Genomic DNA, 25,879 nt, shown 5'->3' with positions numbered 1-25,879 from the left:
GGGGGCGCATAGAGAGTTAAAATGGCCCATCTCTATCAAGGGGATTACTCTGGTTTGTTCCTGGTCCCAAAACCAGACTTGTCATTCCGGCCCATTCTAGATCTGAAGGGTATAAACCATATGATTCCATGTCAACACTTCAGTATGGAGTCCATCACATCAGTGACACAGGTCCCGCAAAGAGATTTTATGGCAACATTGTAATTAAGACTTGTATCTGCACATTCGTATGAACAAGGTCTCATGAAAACACCTAAGATTTGCCATAAAAAAAGGGTTCCAAGATTCATAATCTATTCAAAGCCATACAATTTAATCTGTCTTCCGCACCAAGGACAGTTACAAAAGTTTTGGCACATATCATCACGGTTTTGAGCGAAAGATATCACAATCATTCCCTAGTCCGCTCAAGAACACTCTTGAATGGGAAATTCACTCTCCGTATCCTGAAGGAGCATGGTTGGGTCATCAACCTAGAGAAGTCACAACTTCATCCAACAAGGACCATCCAATTCCTAGGTTTTATAAAGTCAAAAAGACCTCTTGATCCACCTAGCTCCTGTGAAGAAAAAGATCAGAGAAGAGATAAGAAATCTTCTAAGAGAAACAAGTTGCACTATATGAAGAGCCATGAGAGTTCTGGGACATCTCACTTCTACCATTCCAGCTGTAAAATGGGCCAGAGCTGAATAAAGACCATTTTATAAAGACAATGGTCCAATAAAAAATTTGGATTCCATAACGGAGATTTCAGAGCCTGAAAAAATCAACTATACTTGTGGGCAGAAACTCAAATCCTTTCACAGATCTGTCATTTCAACCAATGGATTGGATCATAATCACCACTGACACATCAGATATAGGATGGGGAGCTCATCTTCAGTACCATTTGAAATGAGGCATATGGTCAGTAGAAGAAAGGAGTCATCCAATTTCAAAGAATTGAGTTTTTTATGCCCTTTAATTCAAATCCCTCATTCTGGGAAAGTCCGTAAGAATTCAGTCCAACAACCAAACTACGGTCGCATACATCAACCAACAAGGGGGTACAAGGGTAAGAAAACTACCGATACTCTGCACAAAAACGGTCATGGGCTCAACATCATCTAGCGGATCTGTCGGCTGTTCATATAAGGGGTATAAACATTATAGCAGACTACCTCAGCCGAATAGGATGTTCCCTAAATATTGATATTTTCTCAGATTGTGGAGAAATTCGGGATGCGGGTCATAGAACTTATGGCAAGAAGAAAGAATGCAATGGTAGTAAGATTTGCCTCCCTTTTCAAGGCACTCTCCTATGGTCTATCGGTTAATTGGGACTTCAAACTTGCTTATGTGTTTCCTCCTGTAAGCCTCATTCCAAGGATTCTACAAAAAATTAGAGCAGACAAGGTGTTGGTTCTGGCAGTAGTTCCATACTGGCCAAACTTGAGTTTGTTCTCTGACTTGAGGACAATGACTTTGAGGTGTTGGGAAGTTCCTGGAGAACACATGGATTCCCATAGAAATCTTGAAGATGTTCAGATGGATAGTATGGCTGCTGGAAGGCTGATTTTACATCACAAAGGTGTTAGGGATGAAAGATGCCAGTTTTACTTAATTCCACGTGAAAATCTACCTCGTCATTTTTTTAAGAATCTGGACAATTTCTTCACTGGTGCAAGTAGTATCATTGCATAAGTAGTTCTCCTTCTACAGATACGATTTTCAAATTTCTGTAGGATGGTCTTAATGCAGGATTAGGGTTCTCTACACTCGAGGTTCACCTTTCCTCTCTTAGCCACTTCCTGGTCAAGAATTTGGCTTCAGACACTTTGATTCAGAGATTCTTCAAAGTTGTAAAGCTTTTCCGACCGAAGAGAAATTAATTTCCTTCATGGTATTTATCAGTTGTTCTTAAGGCTCTTTTGTAAAGAACCATTTAAACCTTTGGATGAAATTTTCCTGAAGCTTTTCTCTTAAAAGCCTTTTTAGTCGCTATAATCTCTGCTAAAAGAATCGGTGAAATTCAGGCTTTCATCTTTTCCAGAATTCACTATTTTTTTTCCATACAAAGTTGTCCTACATCCAAAACCATCCTTTCTTCCAAAAGTCATCACATCAAAGTCAATCAATAATCCAATTGTACGGCCTTCCTTTGGTAATCCGTCAGCCTCTGAACAGGAGAAGGAGAATATGCTAGATGTGAGAAGAGCCCTTAAAATTCATATTAATCGTTCATCTGGCTTCAGAAGATCACACCATCTTTTTGTCAATTTTCTTGGACAATTCAAAGGTCTCACAGCTTCCAAGGCTAGTCTGGGTAAATGGCTAGTAGATATCATAAAACTGGCCTACACTTCCTCAAAATTGCCTTTGCCTCCATAGTTAAAAGCGCATTCATCTAGAGCTATGGCTACCTCGTGGGTGGAAAAGGCTCATGCATCTCCAGTGAGATTATGCAGAGCTGCTTTGTGGTCTTCCTTCAACACCTTTTGTGACGCATTATAGGCTAGGCATATTCTCTGCCTCTGAAGCAGCTTTCGGGCATATGGTGCTTTCAGCAGTGGTTACCTAATTCTCGCCAAGGTGTTTTTTTTTTTTTTTTTTGTGGATCTTGATATATCCCTATCGTACTGCCACCATATGTTAGGGAAAACATTATTTTACTTACCATAAATTCCTTTTTTCTTAATATGGTGGCAGTACAGTTCTCCCCAAACACGCCTCTCATTTTGATAAGTAGAATTTTTACAGTATGAGGTCTCTAGTGTTTTGTTGTTCCAAACTGTGGGATCTTGGAAGGTTAGTTCTTTATACCCAATGGGGGAGCATCTTTTTTACATTAATTTCTTTCAGATGCTTGTCCCAGGGAAGAGCACATCCCTATCGTACTGCCACCATATTAAGGAAAAAGGTATTTACGGTAAGTAAAATGAGTTTTCTAAACCTTTACAGCGGGGTATAGGTCACTGTGGTGTTAGGAATACATATTTGTATTCCTAGCACTGTAGTGGTCCTCAAAGTGTGATAACTTGTCATGAAGCCTTACTAGGGATCGACAGATATTGATTTAAAAAAAATATATATATTTTTTTTTAGATACAATCTGAACTTTCAGGCCGATAGCCGATAACGTACCGATATATTTTTTACATTTACCATTTTGAAAAATAAACTATTTCTAAAGGTAAATGCACAAAACATACATGCCACATGTAGTGGGTGCAGTGTGTTTAGACAGGGGAGCTGTGTGTATTTGTGTAGTGTGTGAATATATTATGAATGCAGATTGTGTAGTGTGTGTGTTTCTGTAGGTATGTAATTTGTGTAAAATGGGGGATGAGGGGGGCTTTAAAAAAAATAAATAAATAAAATAAATAAATTGTCGTCCCCTCCTCCCTGCTTCTTACTTGGCCATGGAAGGCGGGATATAACCTTCCCTGGTGGTCTGGTGGCATGGACTGTGCAGTGGGGCGTGCAGCAAGCACTTCCTTAACTTCCAATAAGCTCCCCTGTGTAACCCATGGCAACGCTCTGGCGACTGCGGGACTCGTGAGATTTACACAGGGGAGCTGAAGGAAGCTACTGGGAAGATAAGTAAGCGCTAGCTGTGGTCCCTCAGGACCGTCGGGCTTGTCATAAACCACTTACGGTGGATAGTTGGGGTTCTAATTAATATATTTCTCTTACTGGTCACTAAAACGGCAAATCATTTTCTGGGGTTCCTGTAAAGGAACCCCAGAAAATGATTTGATTTTAAGAAATGTGATTTGGCTGTGAATCCTTTCCAATAAACTAGAAAACCTAACTTCTGTGTAATGTGCCACCAGACGCTTTATACAATTCCAGACCACCGTTTACTTTTAACACTGCTCTGGCTGAAAGACATTGCATGATCTATTTAACACGTATTTTGTACTAATCTGATATTTCGAACAGTTCTATTGATCTTCTATAGAACATGTTGAAAGCCTTTGTCACCAATAATGAGCAGTGATGGGGCGCTTATGAATCTGTCAAGTTTGATATGGATTGAATGGTGACTGATCTGGGATACCATGGAATGTTATTTTTATGGGTGTGATTGAAACTCTTAAGTTTACCAAAGATAGACCTTGAGTCTAAACCGATGGTTGTCTGAAATAAAGAATTTAGAAAAAAATTATCTCTTTGGTTTCTATTTCAAAAGTTTTTGTTTTGTAGGGGAGGGGTACAGAAAGGAAGAGGTAGACGGTAATGATGCAAACTCAAGTACAATGTACATTATACATTTGTCTTATCAATGTGTATATGTGAAATATTCTAGTAAACTGTATTTTGTACATCAGTTGTAACATATTTCAAGATGTTTGAAATACATTTAACAAGTTTTAACAGTGAGCGTAGTGGGATATTCGATGCAACTGCTGAGTGGTAGTGTTAAGGAGGGGGATTGTTAGGGGGAGCATTTGGGGTGGTGGGGGGGTGTTTCCTTTTGATTCCGGTTTGGTATAGTGGATTTAGGTCAGCCTGTGGGAGTTGGTTAGGGATTTGTTCTTCGTGCAGGTTCTTGGTCATCCCAGACAGGTGGCATCATTTGGTCGTGGCTGTGCAGTGGTGTATGACATAATGACCCTTGTCAAATGATTTATCCGTACGGTGTGGTGTTGGTCGTGGCCGAAGTGTGGGGATGTGGTTGGGTTAGCGATGGGGGGGAGGGGGGGGGGGGAGAGGGGGAAGGGGTGGATGTGTGGATGTATGTGTGTGATGGGATAGGGGTGCAGATTCTAGGGTGGGGTTTAGGGTTGAGTGCCTTGGTGGCCGATTTCTATATAAGTCTCGGCCCCTCATGTGGGGAGAGGAAATTCAGATAGCCACGGTTTCCAGATTTTATCAATGTTTTTTTGTGGTGTCCTGTATCAGTGCAGAGATCCTGTCCAGTTTTCTGGCTTTGTGCACTTCGCTTTTTACTGTGTCTATAAAAGGGATATCTGGACTTCCCCATTTTTCTGCAATTGCCCTCCTCATGGCCAGTGCGACTTTTAATGATCAGTTTGTGTTGGGCTCTTGTGGTTTCCTTGTGGGGCTTAGATAGGAGCCAGAATAATTTGGTCCAAGGGGATTTTAGTGTAGAATTTTGGAGGGGATTTGTGTGATTTCTAGCAACAATGGTTTACTTTTGTTGCACTCCCACTATAGGTGGATGTATGTTCCCTTAGCCCCATCATTTTTTCAGCTTTCTTCAGTGTCTTCCCTGCCAGTCTGTTTCAGCCCAAGGTGAGGTACCACCGCAACATCGTCTTGTACGCCTGCTCTTTGTGATTCACACACAGATATCGAGGCGATTGCCTCCCAAATTGCCACCCAACTGGAAGGGTCCCCAATAGGACCTATGTCCCTCTCCCAAGCAGACATATAGGCCAGTAAACGTTCAGTTTTATTCTTGGTTATGAGGGTGTAAATCATGGAGATTTGGCTTTTTTGGATAGGTGACTTTATACAGGCCTTCTCAAATGGTGTTAGGGTAGTGGTCCCGATTTGTTTGAGTGAGGGATGACAAGCTTTTAATCTGGATGCAGCGGAAACATTGGAAAGTAGTGAACGGAGTGGTTTGTGGGAGATCAGCAAAGGGGATGACTTTTTGGTTAGCATAAAAATTATAGAACCTAATTAGTTTGTCCTCAAAATGGGAGAAGTCATTGGGGTGCATGCCAGTGGGGAATTGTGTGTTTCAAGGAATTGGGGTTAGTGGTGAAGGTTTGGAGACCAGTTTGTACTTAGTCGTCACTTTATCCCAGATCTTTATGGAGGTGAGAGTTGTGGGTGATGTGAAGGGGATGTTGTGGTAGCCATATATAGAGATGTGAAGTCTCTTCCAAAGGTAATGTGTTCCAGGTCAACCCATCTTTTAAAGCCGTAAGCATAGAGGTTTTGTATTTGCACCATCTGGGCTGTGTGGAAGTAGTGCGTAAAATTTAGAAGACCCAATCCTCCTGCTCTGTTTGGGACAGTTTGAAGCTTGATTCTGACTCTTTTGATGGCCCAAATAAATGTCTGTTTGGAGCATCTTAAAGTCTGGTATCGAGATTGGTATGGGGAGGGCCTGGAAGAGGTATAGGAATCTCTGTAGGAGGTTCATTTTTGTTGAGGCCAGGAGATGGTGGTCCAGGTCATTGGGTCTTGTAATGCTTTCTGTATTAGTGGCATATAGTTCTGTGTGTACGTTTGGGTGAGGTCAGCCGGGAGGTATGTGCCTAAATATTTTATTGCGGTGTGTTGGAATGTGAACGGGTATTTGCCCCGGAGGATGTTGAGTAGTCAGGTCAACTTGTATGGGTAGGACCTGGGTTTTGTCTACATTTAGTTTATAACACGAGACAGATGCGTACTAATGTAGTGCTGCCAGTAGCGGGGGCATTGAGTTTACAGTGTCGGTTATTGTGAGTAATAAGTCATCTGCATAAGTCAGAAGTCTGGTATTGTCGTTGGCTTGACTTGTTGGTATGAACCCTACTTGGTCGGGGTATATGAGTTTCGGGAGGAAGGGATTAAGTCTGTTTGCCAGTAGTTATGTGAATATTTTTATGTCAACGTTTACACTGAGATGGGATGAAAGTGGCCCGGTTCTAGGTGGGACTTGTCAGGTTTTGGGAGAAGGGATAGGTTTGCCTGTAACAGATCGTGTGGTAATGTGTCTCCTTCAAGGAGCGAATTAAAAAGGGTGCTTAGGTGTGGTAACAGTAGCAGGGCGAACATTTTGTAGTAGAGGCCCAAGAAACCATTTGGGACAGGACATTTGTTTGGTTTGTGTTTTGAATGTATTGGCTCTTTCTTCTGGTGTAATTGGGGCTATCAGTTTGTTGGCTCCTGCTGGAGAGCGGGTCGGTAAGTTAATAGATTTCAGATGGTAATTTATCTTATGTACAGATTCTTCGGGTTTAAGGCGTGTTTGTGGGCTGTGGTCATAGAGTAAGAAGAAGTACTATTGAAATAGTTTGGATATTTTTTCAGGTAGGTCTTTAATTTTGCACTCTTTGATTTTGTTTGTGTTTGTGGGCTGCTCTGCGTTTGTGGGCTAGTAGTGTGTCAGCTTCGTTGGATTTCTCATAATAGAGCTGCCTTGTCCACTGGAGAGCTCTAGCTGAGTCAACGGCCATGAATTCCTTTATAGTGTTTTGAAATTGGCCCCTGAGGACCGTTGTATGTAGGCATGGTCCGACCATGTTATGGAGCCTATGAAAGTGGATTTGAGCTGCGGTGCTAAATAGGGGGAGATTAAAAATAAGTCTATACAAGAGTGGGGGTGTGAGTAGAAATTTTTATCTAGCGGAGTAGGGTGTTAAGATCTCCAAGCATCTATCAGATGCATGTGAGATGCAAAGTTTTGGAGGAGTTTATCTGCTTTAACTGTGAGGGGTTGACGAAGAGGCTGTATGGACCCTTTGTCTGTCCGCTGTGTGGGGGTAGGGTGGTGTAATCTCTGCCCACAACCAGGTAGTGTGAGGCAAAGAGCAGAAGGTGGGCTTGTATGGCCTGCCAGAAAGAGCTTAATGGGGTGTTGGGTGCATAGATGGTGATGGCATATTAACCCCCTACAGTTGATACGCAGCGCAGGGGTGGCATGTTCACTTGGGGGTGGACTGTGGCCATCTGTGTGTCGTAATGAAAGGTCTGTGGTGTTCGAGCGCCGAGGCAGTATTGGAGAGTTAACAAGTATGGGGTCAGGTAGGAAAGGGAGGGAAGAGAGGACGGGAGGGATGGGAGGTAAAAGGAAGTGGAACAAGAGTGGGTTCTAGAGGAAGGGGATTACAGGTTAAGTAGAGGGATGTACCTGGTCCTATACCCAGGTTTGCATTGTTTCAGTTAAGCAATCATGTGGTGAAGTGTCATCCCCTGTGGGGTTGTCATATGATGGCTACTGAAAGCAGGGTATTTCAAGTTTTCATGGTGGTATTGGGGGAGATCTCCTACCAGAAGTGGCCCCGCAAGTAGTGTTGAGGTTCTGGGGACCCCAGGGTGGAGCTCCCGTACTGTGAGGGTGATTGTAAATCCCTGGGGAGGGACCAAGGGTAGCGGCTTGCGTGGTAGTATTAGGGGTATGGTTTCCGGGACAATGTATGTGGGTGATGCACAGGCATAATTTGTCAGACCCGCCCCCTCATTCATGCAAGCAGTGCATTAAGTGTAAGGTTGTGTAGGTGCTACCCTTGCGAGAGGGTGCGGTGGCCTCTTGCGTAAGCTATATGGTGGTCATATGGGACCAATTGGCATGTCGTCCTACTGCGGTCCCCCAGATGTGAAGCACCTATGTTAAAGCGGTGTATATTGGTAGGGTTGGCTTCTGAGAGAGGAGTAAAGGGGGGGTGGGCCTAGACCAGAGTTGATTTAGGATTTGCCGCACCCACGACAAGGGCCACTGAACAAGCAAACTATATACATGAAACAATAAGCATAGTTAACAATCCTATGAACATTTTTGAATTGTGTACATAATAGGGAGATACCTTGTCCCCAGTTGATTTACGCAAGGACCCCCACCCATTTTGCCCCACTGCGGCACCTGCCCCTGCAGAACCTGCTGACGGCTGGTAGTGAAACTAAGGGATTCAGGTTAAACTTGGTAAGCGTGGGTGCCCATGAGCAGCTGCCTTGTTCCTGGCTTGATTATGTGCTCAGGTGGGGACACAGGGTGGGTGTTGAGGGTCCCTGAGGTGGTTTGTGGAGTCATTCATATGATAGGAAGTAAAATTTTATACTGCGCCCCAACCCTTAGGGGAATGTGATGTGTTTAGTCATATGGTTCATAGAAGGTAAGTACATTAAACACCGTCTCTAATAAAGACTTGGTAAGCTGGTACGGGGGAAAATGTTCCGATTGGTCAAATGCCTCGGCGCCCTCCCAGTTGGTCCCACAGTGGTTCTTGCCCCTACTGTGTTAACGGAGAGACTGCATTGAACCTATGGGAATTGTTTTGGTCACAGTGGATATGGGTGCTCATTGTAGGCTCACTTTGCACGTTTTTGCTATATTAAAGGCCTAGGGACCAGCCTTGGAATTAGGTGCTGCTAAGGGGCCCCTTGGGTCGTTGTTGGATGCAGCTGGGGTCGGGGGCTCCTACCCCATAGAAAAAGGTGGGCTGCCTTGGCTGGAACAAGTATGGGTAAGTGTCCTTCTGACGGTACCCCAGTAGGCCTGTTTGGTGCCCAGGAGAATATATGGTAAGGGGTCACGAGTTATGGAGCATGCAGTGGGTGAAAGCCTTGTGGGGCAATGCTAGCAGCGGGTGTGAAGGCGTCTGCTGAGTCCTACTATATAGCAATACACAATATAGCCGGTGGGGCTTAAGTAGCTACCCCCAGGTCTCTTGGGGAACACGATGCCAGCTTAACCAATATATGTATAGAAAATAAGCATAAACAGCTTGACTAAAACACAATAATGGGAGAGTATGTACTCAATCATAAGGGGATAATATAACATTATCCAGGGGTACGGTGTGAACTGCTGTCCTGATGCTCGATGTCAGTTTCTGTGTCAGGTAACTTCAAGTGGCCCCCGGGAAGGCCATTTTGGTGCGGGTGTTGACTGCTTTCTCTGTGTGGTGAGGTGGTAGTGGCTCATCTCTGGTTTTGGAGCCCCCACAGTTTTGCGGTCCTTAAACTCCAATGGGGCATGGTGAATTAGAGAATAGAAATGTCGTACTTCGCAAGTCATCTAGGACTATCTGGTGTATTGTGTGTCTATGGTTGTCCTTCTTTACCATCAATTTAAAGGGATGGCCCCACATATTTCCAGCCTTTGGGTGCTAGTGCCGTGGTGAGGGGTTTGAGTTCCCTTCTTTTGCACAGGGTTGACGGGCCAGGTCCTGGTAAAAATGCAGGGACGGGCTTTGGTATGTTGGTGGATGATCCCTTGCCGCGGCCATCAACTTTTTTCTTTGACAGAAAAGAGGAGCAGCTTTACTATGATATCCAATATAAATATACAAAAGAAGGAAATAGCGCTAAATTAGACCAATCCTATAAATAGGTAAAGTAGGAGGCAGCAACCTAAAATAGGGTTCCCTCTAAGCCCTATGAACAAAGGTAATATACAAGACAAAACGGAAGGTTGCGCCAAAGCTGACTAAAGTGCAGCTAGAGAATGAACAAAGTCCAAAGTGTAGGTGGTGCCAAAACAAAGTATTTAGTAGGGCCTGGTGGGGCACCAACTGCCTATGTGGAGGGATATTCTCTCTAAGGGTCACGTGAAGATGGCTTTTCAGGATTCGTATGTAAAGAAATAAACAATGATGCAAATACGTCTGATAAGAGGGTTGATCTATGCATATAGAGGGGCGAAAGATGGCTCGCAGTTGGAAAAGAGCGTAGCTACCGATGGGGTATTCTCCTTGTGCTTTTTGCTGCCTTCCATGAAGGGATGAAGGCTCGACTTTATCTGTTCAGGGTAGGTATGTTTTGGGGATGGATGAACTTTTTACTGCTGATGGCGGATTCAAAACTCATACGTCTGCTACCACTGCTTGGCTCTGCCAATTCAACCAATTTTTGATTGGACTATTACAAAACTCGGTCAATGTTTTTGAACAGTTTAACCCCTTAACGCCGTTACGGCGTTCTATGCCGTCGCGGCTTTAATGGGCTTTAAAGCCGTTGCGGCGGCATAGAACGCCGTAACGGCTTAAGCCCCCAGAAGATCGCATCTACTTACCTCCGCCGCGATCCTCTTCTGGGGGGCTGCCTGACAGCCCAGGCAGCCCCCCTCCGGCAAATGAGGCCCCCGGGGGCCATGTGATCGCTCTCAAAGAGCGATCACATGGCCCCCTATAGCTGGCTATGGATCTGCCAGCAGGGGGACTGTCTAAAATATTAGACAGTCCCCCTGCTGGTAGGAAGAGTAAAACAAATTTATTAAACATGTGTAAAATTAAATTAAAAGTATTTATATATATATATATATATATATATATATATATATAATATGTATATATATTATATATATAATATATATATACATATTATATATGTAACGTCATACAAAGTGTATTTTAATACTAATATAAGTATATATATTAATATTAAAATACACTTAGAATGACGTTACATATATATAATATGTATATATATTATATAATAGATATATACACATATATTATATATAAATACGTCTAATTACAATAATAAATAAATAAAATAATAAAATAAATAAATAAAATAAATAAAATATTGAAACAAAATTTAAAATAAATTATATATGCATATGTAATTTCATTCTAACTGTATTTTGCTATTAATATATATATAGGTAACATAATACACTTAAAATGACATTCTATATATATCTATCTATATATAAAATGCAAATAACCGCAAATATATATATAGAGATAAATACATATAATTACATAAAAGATTACATTAGTATGCACGTAGAATTTAAATACCTATAAATGCATATATATTAAAATTCTACGTATATATTTAAGTAATTTTTTAACATAATTATGTCATTTGATTAATTAAAATTTGATTGACATGCCTGACAACACAGGGAGAAAGTGCAGCGAATTTAATTTGCAAGCACTATATTTGACCCTGTAACTCTCCAAGACACCATAAAACCTGTACATAGGGGGTACTGTTTTACTCGGGAGACTTCGCTGAACTCAAATATTAGTGTTTAAAACTGGTAAATTTTATTAAAACAATGATATTTTAAGTAAAAGTGACGTTTTTTTGCATTGTTTTCAAACAAATGGCACTTTTATGGACTATATTATTGTTGTAATATGTTTTACTGTTTTAAAACACTAATATTTGTGTTTAGTGAAGTCTCCCGAGAATAACAGTACCCCCCATGTACAGGTTTTATGGTGTTTTGGAAAGTTAGAGAGTCACATATAAGGCTTGCATTTCATTTTTTTGACATTGAAATTTGCCAGATTAGTTATGTTGCCTTTGAGATCGTATGGTAGCCCAGGAATAAGAATTACCCCCATGATGGCGTACCATTTGCAAAAGTAGACAACCCAAGGTATTGCAAATGGGGTATGCCCAGTCATTTTTAGTAGCCACTTAGTCACAAACACTGGCCAAATATTAGTTTTTTGCTTTTTTTCACACAAAAACAAATATGAACGCTAACTTTGGCCAGTGTTTGTGACTTAGTGGCTACTAAAAAAAGACTAAACATACCCCACTTGCAATACCTTGGGTTGTCTACTTTTTCAAATGGTATGCCATTATGGGGGTAATTCTCATTCCTGGGCTACCACACTGTCTCAAAGGTAACATTACTAATCTGGCAAAATTCAATTTGAAAATGGAACGTTCTATATTTGACCCTGTAACTTTCCAAAACACCATAAAACCTGTTAATGGGGGGTACTGTTGTACTCGTGAGACATCGCTGATTACAAATATGTGCTTTTTGTTGCAGTAAAACCTAACAGTATTATGACATGTACAGCTAAAATGTGAGGCGGAACTACAAATTAAAAAAAAAAAATTCTCAGTTTTTTAAATTTTATTCATAATAAATTATGTTTCATATATAAATATTTGATATAAAATGAAAGCCCTGTTTCTCCTGAACAAAATGATATATGAGTGTGGGTGCATATAATATGAAAGAGGGGAACTACGGGTGAACAGACATATAGCGCAAATTCCAGTTTTTGTTTACGTTTTGTTTTGATCAGAACGTGTACTATTGACTCCGTCCTGAAGGGGTTAAATAGCTTTGTAGAAACATTACATGAATTTCCTTATTGGTCCCCTCCTCTTAATTTTCTAGCCTTTGTTTTTGTTTAGTTTTTTACATTCGGAAATGTTAAAGAAGCACAATACTGATATATAGTTAAAGATATTGCTTATAATTTGCACAGTATAGGTAATTGTTTAGTAAGAAAATATTTAGCATCTGAAATTTTTTTTTTCTCTTACCCTTGGGCTTGGAAGACTGCTAGTTTGCGTTTAGCAATAAACTAATATTTTAGTCTACCCGTATGTACAGAACAGTCTGACAAATCTGTTTATATGGTGTGTAAAGCCTGGGGCTTAGGAATCCATTTCTTGGAATGGGGGGTAGGGAGACTGTGGTTTATATTGTCAATTATTTATTCTGCAGCATAGTGTCATTACGTTTATTAAAACTTCCTCCATACCTGCATTGACTTGCCTTCCCAAATGCATCCTATGTACGTTGTATATAACTTTGTGTGCTTGTTGCACATTCTGTCTATCTTTAATATGTTAGAACACCTTTCTTTGTTGAAATGGCATGAGCTATCTCAATAGAAAATGTACATGCACAGGAACCTTCTAAATTAGTGAGACTTGAGACTGAGACTTTCCAAAGAGAAAATGTTAATAGGACATCAAACAGATCTAGCTGAAGGTAAACTAATGGTTAAACATTCAATGAAGGATTGCATTTTTACTAGATAGGACTTACAAGGTAACTCTGAACTGGAATACCTCATTTGTTCACATTTTTATTCAGAAGGTAGCTGGTAGTCCATTTATGAAGCAAATATAGTCTATTCTATATAAAGTGCCATTAAAATGTGAGGTAAATGTTTTTTGATATTGCTGTAACATATTACACTTGCATAAATATACACTTTCAGGGTCCCAAGCATTTCTTGATGGTGCTTACTAAGGTTGACTGTGTTTTAAAGGGACACTCTAGACACCCAAGCCACTTAATCTCAGTGGTCTGGGTGCAGTTTCCTTGTTCCGGTTAGCTCTGCAACATAAAACATTGCAGTTTAAGAGAATCTGCAATGCGCATGGACTGCCTAGAGTGGCTTTCTACTAGACTCTCACTAGACCTGTTTCCTGCTGTTTCATGGAGTTTGAGTACATGAAACACTGGATGTCGTTACCCTGTGCATGAGGACATCCAGCGTCTTGCTTTAATGCTTTCCTGTGAGGAAGGCCAAATGCGTGCAGTGCTCGCCACGCATGTACTTCAGGTCCCCCCCCTTGGCGCAGACATCTGAAAAGCAGAGTGGTAAGTTTTTTTTTTTGTTTTTTTTTTTATATGTAACCACTTGTAACTGTTGTATGGGTGGCAGAGGGAAAATGGTGTTGGAGATAAATCTTTGTATTCCTAACACTATAGTGTTCCTTTAATGTGAATGTAGCATAAATGCAAGGTAATTGTATACATGTGATTGCCATGTTTGTTGTAATTGTCAACAAATCCATCATTTTGATGCCTTTCCAACTGATTTCTTTAACTGTCCTAACGTATTACAGTATATGGCTGAGCTTCTCAAAATTATCCTAATAAAATTTACTTTGAGTTTATCCATCTAGAAATTCAATTATAACCAAGCTCATTAGGAGTATCCTGGAGCAAAAAACATGTAGTTTTGTCTTTTTAATTTTTTTTTTTAATCCTTTTTGCTACTTTCTTAATTATGCTCCCCTCTTTACACTTGCCTTTGATTACTCTTGGTTCCTTATAATGGCTGCATTTAGATATGGAGACCCAGCACAAGTAGGAGAGGTTAGTTTTTGGTCCCTCCAATCCGTTTTTTCAAAAGTTATAACCAAACCCAACCAACAAAAGAATTTAACCATTTCTCACAGGATTGGCGGAGACTGTCAAGGAGGCAAATCAGGGGCAGAGCTAGCATGATTCAAACACAGCCCTGGCCAATCAGCATCTCCTCATAGAGATGAATTGAATCAATGAATCTGAGGAAAGTTCAGTGTCTGCCTGCAGATGGAAGAGACACTGAATGTTTGGATGCATTTTAGGCAGCCATCTGAGGAGTGGCCAGTGAAGTTATCACTAGGCTGTAATGTAAACACTGCATTTTCTCTGAAAAGACAGTGTTTACAGCAAAAAGCCTGAAGGTAAGGATTCTACTCACCAGACCAAAACAATAATCTGTAGTTGTTCTGGTGACTATAGTGTCCCTTTAAAGCATATAAAATCTGTGCCCACAAGCAAGATGAAGTACAAATGAATTAAATGGAGCAAGGGTGTAAGTGATCAGCCTTCCAATAAATTATTTATCTTGAGGTTTGTGTGCAATGGGCCTGGAGTAAAGATGGCGTAATCCTCTGTGTAAAGGGTGTACGAAGTTTAGGCCCCTGTAGTTGGACACAGATCAATTGCAGATAAGTATAGGCAGTAAACAAAGTTTTAATTTTTTTTAATTACCGGTACATTTTTTTAAATAGAATTCTAGGTGGTGCAGAGTCCCAAACAGTTATACAAATGTGTTCCTTCAAGCTGTGATATAACAGTTGTTAAAATTAAGGCATTGCATTTTGTAACTGACATAGCATAAACAAAAATAGTTGGAAAAAAAAAAACTTTTTACTTTTATTTTTCTGACCGGTAAAAGTGAAAACCATTTATCATGCTGACCATGCATCTTTTCATATGTGAAACTGGAACATGTAATGTTGACACTTTGTTATAATGGCCTTCATTTTCAGAGATGTGCTGAACAAAGTTACTTATGGAGCCTGGTATGTTTTCCACGGCAGCTTGTGTGTTGCAAGGATATTTGATATATTCTATTCTTGCAGATCCTTCCAGTTAGGTTTACTGACTAGAATTCTGATTACTGCTGAGGGGATTGATGTATTAAACTCTACAAAATCCTGAACTGAAGGCTGATGGGATTATCATCGACTTTACCCCTCTCTAAGATCTTCTGTGTGCAATGCACAACAAACATGAGAGGATGGCCTGGCATTAATTTGTCTTGTATAAAGATCTTTGCATAAGAATAAAATCTTTACTGGCGTGAACATTTGCCATTACTCTTAGGACTGTGCCCAACCTTTGATGTCGGGGACATTAATATGGTCTGCTTCCAACTATTATTTACCATCTTAAACTCCAAGTGACTCTGAACCTGAAATGAATAGCAATGTTCAGTAGGCAAACCTAGCTGCCATTCGAAAATAAGACCTGATTTTTTTTTGATTTTTTTTAAAAAGGATAATTTTGAAACCTCTTCTGTCTTTCTCTGCTTGTTGTATTAGAAATTTCCTGTAAGTTTAAGCCCTGCATAAGATTGCATATTATGGTTCTAAAACACAACTCTGAGGTGCTTCTCTAGTGAATGTAGATGGGTGTCTATCCCGTGATTCTGTGGTGTTTTAATGCATAAAACATTTTTCTGTTCAAACTAAAGTTCTAACAGAATTGAGTCAAATGTGTGTGTAAGCAGATACATCTTTAGTCTGGTGGTTTCATAAAATGTCAGAAACCTAACTTGGAAAATATCCAATCAAGTTGTTTCTCTGTAGAAGAAAAACAAAATGAATAAATTAAAGAGAACTTGGCCTCCTTTAATCAACTTTGCTGACAATCTGATTTCCTAATAGTTTGTGTGATACATACAACTCTAAACTATTTAAAGACTGAAAGCTGTTTTGCAACTTATCCTACTGGTAAGACAGCTGAGGAATACAGAGGTTAAGTGCCAAGTGAAAGGTGTTAATTACCTCTATTCCTGAAGTTTCAAGGATTATTAACTTAGAGATGTTCCACTATTTTGAATTGCAAACAATCAAAAGTTTGAAGTAAAAGCAAATTAATCACATGGAATCAACTGTGGGCAACTTTTGCACAGAGCTCAGAATTCCTAAAACGCTTTTATATAAATGACTGCCTAACATTTCCCCAATATCTAAAATTAGTAGTCAGTTTCTTTTCCTAAATGAGTTGATTTAGCACCATGCACCTGTCCATGTTCCTTAGAGGTTTCATAATCCTTAAGAGTCTAAAGGTTTAGTTTTATGTTGCTTGACAATAATCACTAAGGACTAGATGCAGTGGCGTACACACAACCCATGGGACTCCGGTGCGAAAACTGATCCGTGCCTCCCCGCCCCCGGCGCTTACTCTGTGCGGGCTGTGGCCGCAACACCTGGCTGCGACCGCGGTATGTACGCCAGTGCATGCAGATACACATACACTTAAAGGACCACTACAGACACCCAGATCACATCAGCTCGATGAAGTGGTCTGGGTGCCAGGTCCCCTCTAGTTTTAACCCTGCAGCTGAAAACATAGCAGTTTCAGAGAAACTGCTATGTTTCACTGAGGATTAATCCAGCCTCTAGTGGCTGTCTCATTGACAGCAGCTAGAGGAGCTTCCACGATTCTCACTGTGAAAATCAGTGAGAAGACGCTGAACGTCCATAGGAAAGCATTGAGTAATGCTTTCCTATGGGCGGTTTGAATGCACGCGTGGCTCTTTCCGCGCATGCGCATTCGGAGCCGAGAGGTGGATCGGGGCGGAGGGATCCCCAGCGCCAAGCGCGCTGGAGAAAGGGGAAGTGCTGAAAAGACACACACTCTCACGAACACATGCATGCACACTGGCTGACAGACACGCATGCACACACGTTTTTTTTTTTTTTTTTAATTTAATTCCCCAGCCTCCCTACCTTTGGGAGTGCCGAAGGGATTCCCTGGGGTCCAGTGGTGTCACCGGGCAGGCAGGCAGCACTCTCCCCTGAGTGCTTCCTGTTCAGCTCCCTTGCGCGCCGAATACTGATGTCGGAGCCGGAATATGAAGTCATATTCCGGCTCCAGCATCAGTGCGGTGCGCGAGGGAGCTGGGCAGAGAGCGCTCAGGGGAGAGTGCTCTCTCGCACCTGCCCGCCCGGGCCAACCTCGGGGGGCCCTGAAGTGGCCAGCTCCTGGGTCCCCCAGGAGAAGAGGCTGGATACACTGGTGTACATACCGGGTCGCAGGGCGGCCAGGCCCCCTAGTGGGCCGGGCCCGGTCGCCGCTGTGACCCCTGCGACCCAGGTATGTACGCCACTGACTAGATGGTAATTAAGCTTTCATGCTCCCTTTATTAATCAGATCTGGCAGGCGTAAAATAAAATTCTCTAAAATGTAAGCTTTAATATTTGAAGATATAGATGTGTAATTTTTTTTTTCCTTTTGTTGAAACATAAATATGGATGTTAATGCAAATATTTAACCATCTCTTGTGCACAGACTGTGAGCCCTGTGTTCAGAAACTGACAGAAATCATTATTGTATACAGCCTGGTTAAAATAGTTTTTTACTCTAATTGCAGCCTATAGATTTTGGCACAGAATGAGGGATGGGTTGTATAACAAAAAAAATTAACTGGTGTTTATAGTCGGGCAGGGGTCAAGTCCTGGGGAAAAAAGTGTGGGAACTCACCAAGCTTCCCCCCCCAAAATAATTATACACTCGTATGCATATATAAATGCGTGCACACATACTCGCAGACGCAAACACTAAAATTTATATTTGTAACATTTACAAATGTCCACCCAGCCTCCCTACCTGGAGAGCTGGCGTGCGCTTGTCCCTGGGGCTTCAGTGAGGGGGGCGGCTGTCTACTGGTCAGACGCGGCAAGGGAGCTGTGTTCTCCCAGCTTTGCTCCCTCACGCCGCACGGGCTATCTACTGATGCTGGGAGCCGGAATATGATGTCATATTCTGGCTCCTGGCATCAGCAAACTGCGCACGAGGGAGCAGAGCTGGTAGAACACAGCTCCCTTGCCGCGTCTGACCGTTAGACAGCTGCCTGCCGGTAAGGTCAATCAGGTAGAACACGGGGGCATTTGGGGCACTAAGCACTCTGGCATTGTACAGCCTTAAAGGAACACTATAGTCACCTAAATTACTTTGGCTAAATAAAGCAATTTCACTGTTCAATTCACTGTCATTTAGGAGTTAAATCACTTTGTTTCTGTTTATGCAACCCTAGCCAAACCTCCCCTGGCTATGATTGACAGAGCCTGAATTAAACAGTGACAGCAATTTCACTGTTCAATTCACTGTCATTTAGGAGTTAAATCACTTTGTTTCTGTTTATGCAGCCCTAGCCAAACCTCCCCTGGCTATGATTGACAGAGACTGCATGAAAAAAAAAAAAGAGAGAGCGAGAGCATTCACTTCATACCATACAATTTTTTTTTTTTTTTTTAATTTTAAACCTACAATACAGTGTGGCAAAAAAGTCAAACAACCTACTTATAGGCATTCCAAGGATAACAATGTCCACATAAAATACCGTTAAATTTGTGCATATTTTTATTTTTACTTTGCAAAAAGGTTAAATTTAAGTGATAGGTTTAAATGGTAACAATCACTTCTGGAATTTATACCACTGTAAATCACTTAACTTGTGTTAACCATTTTGGCGAGATGCTCCATTTTCATTTTAACTTACATTCATGATTTAGTAAATTACATAATAATCAGTCCAGGCAGGGCAATGTGAACCAAACTATCTGTTTAACTGATGTGCCCCACCTCCTAAACACACAAGTGAGAGTGCAGTGCTATTTAAATATTACTTACCCCTTTTATCTTGAAAGGGGATTAAGGGGGGGGGGGGGGGGTATAGGGCGAGAAGTGGGTGAGAGGAAGAGCCTGGTCTTATGTAAAGGTAGCCAGGTCTGTTGGGGGTGGAGTGATTTCGGTCTGGTGTGACGCGGCTCGAGACCGGAGGGAACGTGTGTTCCGGGGGGGTGGGGGGTGATAGGAGAGTGGTGTTAGTTAGATGTTCATCCTTGACCTATCCCTCCCCCTGAGCTTGTGTGTGCAGGGCATCTTTTGGCAATGTATGGAAAGGAGCTTGCCAGTGTGTTACAGGTGGTGCCTTGGTGGGCATATTGTTGATGCGTGCTGTATGAAACATTGCAAGTGGTATGTGTGTGGTGTGGTCGAGGTGTGGAGGCCTCACCGCTGTATACATACATACAAACCAAAAAAAACTAAAATAAAAAATTGTACAACATTGTCATGACCCTTAGAAGTAGCCGTGGGGCAACTTTCTGAGTATATATCTCGTACCTAGGCATTGCTAAATTAGATCGCGGTAGGAGGTCCCTTCTTATCGTGCCTGTGGAGGTACCTTGGGCTTTAAGAATGGGGTAAAGGTGAGTATTGTCCCTGTGGTGGTTATTGGCGTTTTGCCTTTGGTTGGGGTATGAGTGCTTAAGTGCCATGGCCCAAGCGTTGGGTTTAGGTCATGGCCGTTGTCATGGTGTGTATGTAACTGGCCTGGTCTACCCTCTCAGCGTAGGTGTGAAGCAGTTATGGTGTCCCTGAATGATGGAAGTGTGGTGGCCCTCTGGCCATTAATGGAGGGGTCAGCCATTGGACGTGGTGTGTTGTCTGGCATGGAGGACTATGGGGTTCTCTTATGGAGTAGTTGTATGCCCCGTTGCCAGGAGGGTAAGCTGAGAGCAATGGTCTTATCTCATCGTGCCGTAGAGGCTGTCTGGCGCGTTAAGGCCGGATCAGGACAGGCTTGATCTCTACCATGGAAATTTTCAACGTGCCATGGGGCAGTATGTGGGTACTTAGTCACTTTTTACCGGGGTGACATTGAATGTGTGGGGCTGTCTTTGTTGTGTGCACTCATCAAAATATACACTTGTAGCATCCATGAAGAATTTGTGGTGACCAAGGGCTACTTAGGTGGGTGGGGGGGGGGGGGGGTATTTGCCTGCCCTTGTTCTGGGGGTTTGTGCTGTTTGTAGGAGTCTCGTCCAGCTAGGTCATCGGGGCTACCTGTTGTGGTGGGGGTGGGGTTGGGGCATGCGGGTTCCCTATAGTAGGCAATGGCGGTATTCCCTGGGGTGGGGTATGGGTGCCTATGGTCCCGTGGTCGGGATGGGAGCTCATGCATGAGTGGTGGTTATGATGTGTTGGGTATTTTGTACACAGTGAGCATATACATTTAAACATCAATCGTAACTTTAACTTTTAACACTAACTTTAGCAATCAGCGTATCTTTGGTGGATTTAGGCACGGCGGTCTGTACCTTGGGCTGTGGAGGTCACTTTTGGGGTTGGAGCGGTCCGTTCCAGGGGGCAGGCATTTTATAATAGGCCTTTACTTATTTACAATAAGGTTTCTCTGGGTGATGTGTGGATGCCCAGATGATATGTAATTGCATCAGGTTTACTAAAAGCCTGAAGTCGGCCTGGGTGTAAGGGTTGCTGGGCAGAGGGTGTAGTATTAATGTCCTGCTCTGGGTTTCTTGGGTGGACCTAGATTGGGTACAATATGGTGCCCTTGTGCGTGTGAGGCTTACGGTGAGGCTGGGGGTTTACTAAGCTGGGGATTACGCTAGTTAGTGAAATTAACAAATGGTTAGCCAGGGTATATCAAAGTCATATATAAATAACAACCTGATCTCGTGTCAGGACGAGAACAGCTGGTCTTTTGGTCTGTATCCGCGGTCAGAGGTGGTGTGCTCAGGTCATCCCCTGGGTAAGTCCTTTCTCGTGCATGGTCGGGCATCTATTTTGGGGCTGGCGAGGTGGCAGAGAATCTTCTCCAGCTCTAGCGTTTGGTGGGGTGGGGTGGGGTCGGGCCGAGGCACTTGAGTGAGGGAGATCCCGATGTGTGTTGCAAAGTCTGCCATGTCGGAGGTTCTGTGGAGTGTAAAGGTTTGGTTGTCCTTTCGCACCATAAGTTTGAAGGGATGGCCCCACATGTACTTCCAGCCCTGTTGGGCGAATGCTATTGTGAGGGGTTTGAGTTCCCTGCGTTTTCTCAGGTGGATGGTGACAAGTCCTAAAAAAAAAATGGAGTGGGTGGCCTTGGTAGGTAGGTTGCCGGTCCCTTGTGGCCGACACGAGTTGTTTCTTGACTGGAAATAGGAGAAGCTTGACAATAACGACCTGTGGAGCGGAGGAGTTTGGTATAGGTGTGCGCAGCACCCGGTGTGCTCGTTCCATCGTTAGATCTTGTGCTGAGGATTCTGGCGGGTGTGAGTGAAAGATCTCTTGGACACTGGTGAGTATAGGGTCTGGAACAGATTCAGATAGGCTTCAGATGTGAATATTGTCTGTGCGACCTATTAAGATCTTCCAGGCAGTCTTACAGCTGCAAAATCCTGTCTTGCATGGTGTAAATTTCTTGGTCGTGGGCCTGTACCTCATGTGAGACTTGTAATTTTGGTTTTGGTACGGGAGGTGAGGGCCTAAAGTTCTTCCCTTAGCCCGGCCATTTGTTTTTCCAGCTCCGTTTCTGTGTGAGCTTTGATGTCCGCGAAGGTCTCACGGAGAAGTCTCCGGAGGTTGCCCATGATGAGGGGAGCTTTGGGGTCTGTGGTGCCCTCGCTGTCAGTCTCTGCTTCAGGTAGGCCCTGAGACAAATATGGCTGCCCCTGGTCTTTGGCACTGAATATTGTAGCCACCGATGGTGGCTCGTCTCTTCGTGTTTTTTTTGTATTTGTTTTTTTTTTTATTGCTGCACATGACACTGCTTGATGTGGGTATTCTGCTCTGCCGAGATTCCGTATTTTTTTTTTGTAGTAGAGTGTGTGTGTACACACGTTTGGGCTGATGGATGCTGATGGTAAGCTCAAGGGAGCTCAGTGTTTACAAGTCTGTCTCCATTGGTGGTGAGGCTCCGCCCCTGGCTTTTAATCTTTTTATTTATTTTTTAAAAAACCTTTTTAAGTAGGCTTACCCTGCATTGGGCAATGTTGCACTTTGGCCTATATTAATAGTCAAAGCTTACTTGGATGGCATCTTGTAAATTGAATTGTATTGGATTGGAGAAATTAAGATAGTAGCACTGGGTAAAAGAACACACCTACTGATGAAATGAAAACCTTGACTGGTTGAGCCTTGAAAGAGTTTAGTTTAGTATGCATGTTCTCATATCCTTCTAATTTGGTCAAAATAGTTTATAAATCTGCAATCAATACGTTTTATAATTGCATATGGAAAATGGGACTGTTTTTGTGCAACTCAACCGGACAAATCCATAGGATTGTATCTCTGACTGCAATATGCTCTTCGAAAGTGTACAAAATCTGTGGGTTAAATATTTTATTTTGCTGCTATTTAAGCACTGTTTTATTTTTAGGTTGTAAAGTTGGACCCCTGTGATGTAGTAGCTGTATCTGCTGACACCCACAAGCTTCCAGTGCCACACAGTAATTTTCCACAACCCATTAAAAATGGAGCGGAAAGTCCAGATCTCATTATTGAAGCCCAGTTTGATAGCGGAGCAGAAGAGGACTCTGTCTGTTTAGCATCTTCCATCAAGAATCTTGTACTTGGGAGCAGTGAGAGGGGTAAGTGCTTTCAAACTCCAATTATTTCAGCTGGAGCTGTGCAAAAATATATTTAGATTTGCATCAAGGAGATGGTTGGTTGGTAACTAAGCATAGTAGTGGACTAGAAATTAAAGGAAAGTCTTCTTGGTGAGACTGCAAATAAAATGCACAAAATGTTCTGCTCTCCCTAATGCTATTTTAATTTTATTTTACTTTCATGGGTCTATCAGATGAGCATATCATTATTCTCATAAACATGGTTGTCTAAATGAACTCAGCTAGATGGGCATTGATAAAAGCAATTTGCCCCTAAAAAGAGAAATCTTGATATGAAAAGCTATTAAACACTCCAGGTTAATGGCTGTACAAAGAGCAACTTATGTCATTTTGGTAGGTAAGCCCAAATACTTGAACCACTCTCTTCAAATGTATTCCAGAGTGTACGAGTGTCCCCAGAGCATCATGGGAAGATATGTTGGACGCAGAAGGGTTCTGAAAGAGTCTTCTGATGCACTTCTAACCCTTAAAATATATATTTACTAGGGTGAGGAGGAAGCAAGTGACCGTTCACTATGAATTTACTCCACTGCCAGTTAGTGTATTTTACCTGTTTCCCCAGTAATGGAGCAAATGGTTTAGCACTGGTTTGTGCCTTTTACCAGGGTTCCCGAAAGGCTCCATTGCTGCCTGGAGGTCCAGTGACAAGCTTCTGATTACTTCAGAGCTGCAGAAGCTGCAATCAACATTTATTGGCTGTGAATGTCTGCTGACTGCTCTCTGCCAATGACTGTTATTTCTGTGCAATGAATGTTGCAGAATTGACATTAGCCAGCCAGGGTCTCTAATTCCAGGCTGGCGGACACCTAATGATGCTGCTAGAGATGAAGACTTTGAGTTTTCAGGTAAAAAAGAAATAAGACCTCAAATTGTGTTAAAACAACTTCTTGGCATTAGGACATTCCATGCAGTCATGATTTAGATGGACATAGCGGGCCAAATGGCTTTTCCTTTTAGTGATGTCATTAAAACATTACTCCAACCAAAATTGTTTTATTGAAAAACTTTTTTTTTGTTTTTTTTTGAGTAACCCTAGCTGGCAAGTGTTCCTACGCAAAAGGAAGACTTGCCATCCCTTACAAAGACAAAGTTCCCTCTACAGCCAAATTTTCCTTCAGAGACATCACTTTTGGTTGTAGACTTGCCAGCATGCTATATGTGCTGACAGACTCCAAATTTGCACAGAATTCACATTAGCCAGCCTGGAACTCTCATTCCGAGCTGGCTAATGCTGGGCATACATGTCTCCAAACACATTCGCCTAAAACAAAATACTCCAAGCACAATGACCATGTCAGTGCCTTGAAATTCGTAAAGGATCTTTTTTGGCAAGTCTCCTAAAGTCATTAATGTCCCCTTTGAGGTTATTTGAATGATGAGGCACGGTGTAAAACTGGTACATTTCCATTCTGCAATTTGCATATTCTATAGGAGTTGATAGAACTATAGGTTTCACAAAGAAACATTAATTTGCCATTTACAGGCTTTTGTATTTTAAACCATTGGGGGTTTCTGATCTTCCTTCCACCATACATTAAACTGTATTTATTTTTTTATGATCTTGCAAGCTGATTATACTGCTTGCCTCCACATTTCATGTGTATCAATCACTCCTGTTCCCTGCACACAAACATCTAACGTATTTTATTGCTTCATTAACCTATGTTGCTTTTCTGCTTATTGGCTTTCAGGGATGCTTCAGGTTCCCATTGTTTATTTTTTACACCTCAAAATGATGCCTATTAAAGGGACACTCCATGCAGCACTTTTTACTCACATTGTTCCAGCGCCGGGAGCCTCATGAAGCCGCGCCCCCTATTTCGTCAAAATGCTGAAATAGGCGGGCGCGAGCAGGGAGCAATCACGTCATTGCTCCCTTGTGCGCATGCGCGGCTTCGCCGCACATGCACACATACTTCATAGGGCGTAATTCATGCCGCCCTATGATGTCCTGAGCCCACTACCGCGAGCTGAGCTGACAGCTCAGCTTGCGGTCTTTGCCCGCCCCCTCTCTTCTGCTGACAGGCTGCAGAGAGAAGGCGCGCACACAGTGCCTTCTCTCTCCTGCACACGTCACACATATTTTAATCTGACGTGAACATGGCCTTTTTAGGGCCATACATGATAGGAAGTCCCTCTGGTGGCCGTCTGAGTGACGGCTGCTGGAGGTATTCCTATCAATCAATGTAAACACTGTATTTTCTCTGAAAATAGTCTTTACATTAGATTGCCTGCAGGGAGCTATAGATCTCACCTGAACAACTACATTAAGCTGTAGTTGTTCAGGTGACTATAGTGTCCCTTTAATGTAAATCTTGCCTATAATCCAGTGTTGGACAGTTTTTCCCTCTACAGTGTCTGCTCCTCTTCCAATGGAGTCCTTTATGACTTTTGACTTTTATGACTTTTGTGCAATCCACTGCTTCTTAGAGAAGCATTGGGGACATGCGTCACATGTGCAGAAATCGCGCTATGCAAGTCTACTTCTGCCTTGCATAGAATCCTTTTTTATGAGAAGCACTCAAATAGCAATGTATTTACATTAACAGATGAAAGGGACATGGTATCTGTGTCCCTTTAAGATACCTTATCATAGGGGAGATTTTTGATGGGAAGTTACATCTTGCAAGGACAACCCCCCCCCCCCCCCCCCCCCCCAGTGTTAACCCTTCAATATCATTACATGCCATGCCTTTTCTTTTTAACCCTAGACATTTTCTTTATTTTTTTTTTCCTTATGCTCCTTGCTTTTTACTGATTAGATTTCATTCACTTTGCTATTTACCTTTTACTTGTACAT

The 25,879-nt window shown here is 42.3% G+C and overlaps 1 protein-coding gene across 2 annotated transcripts in view; it reads left to right on the top strand.

The window, feature by feature from the left end:
• DIS3L2 (DIS3 like 3'-5' exoribonuclease 2) overlaps positions 1 to 25,879 on the top strand; it is a 455,603-nt gene that overhangs the window by 120,183 nt on the left and 309,541 nt on the right. For both annotated transcript variants that reach the window (XM_063442837.1, XM_063442838.1), the window contains exon 6: positions 22,830 to 23,040. In XM_063442837.1, the coding sequence (XP_063298907.1) occupies positions 22,830 to 23,040 (211 nt within the window). The remainder of the gene's footprint in view (positions 1 to 22,829; positions 23,041 to 25,879) is intronic.

Source organism: Pelobates fuscus, chromosome 2, assembly GCF_036172605.1.
Source record: "Pelobates fuscus isolate aPelFus1 chromosome 2, aPelFus1.pri, whole genome shotgun sequence".
NCBI classification, from domain to species: domain Eukaryota; kingdom Metazoa; phylum Chordata; class Amphibia; order Anura; family Pelobatidae; genus Pelobates; species Pelobates fuscus.
This window is presented reverse-complemented; position numbering and strand designations above follow the sequence as displayed.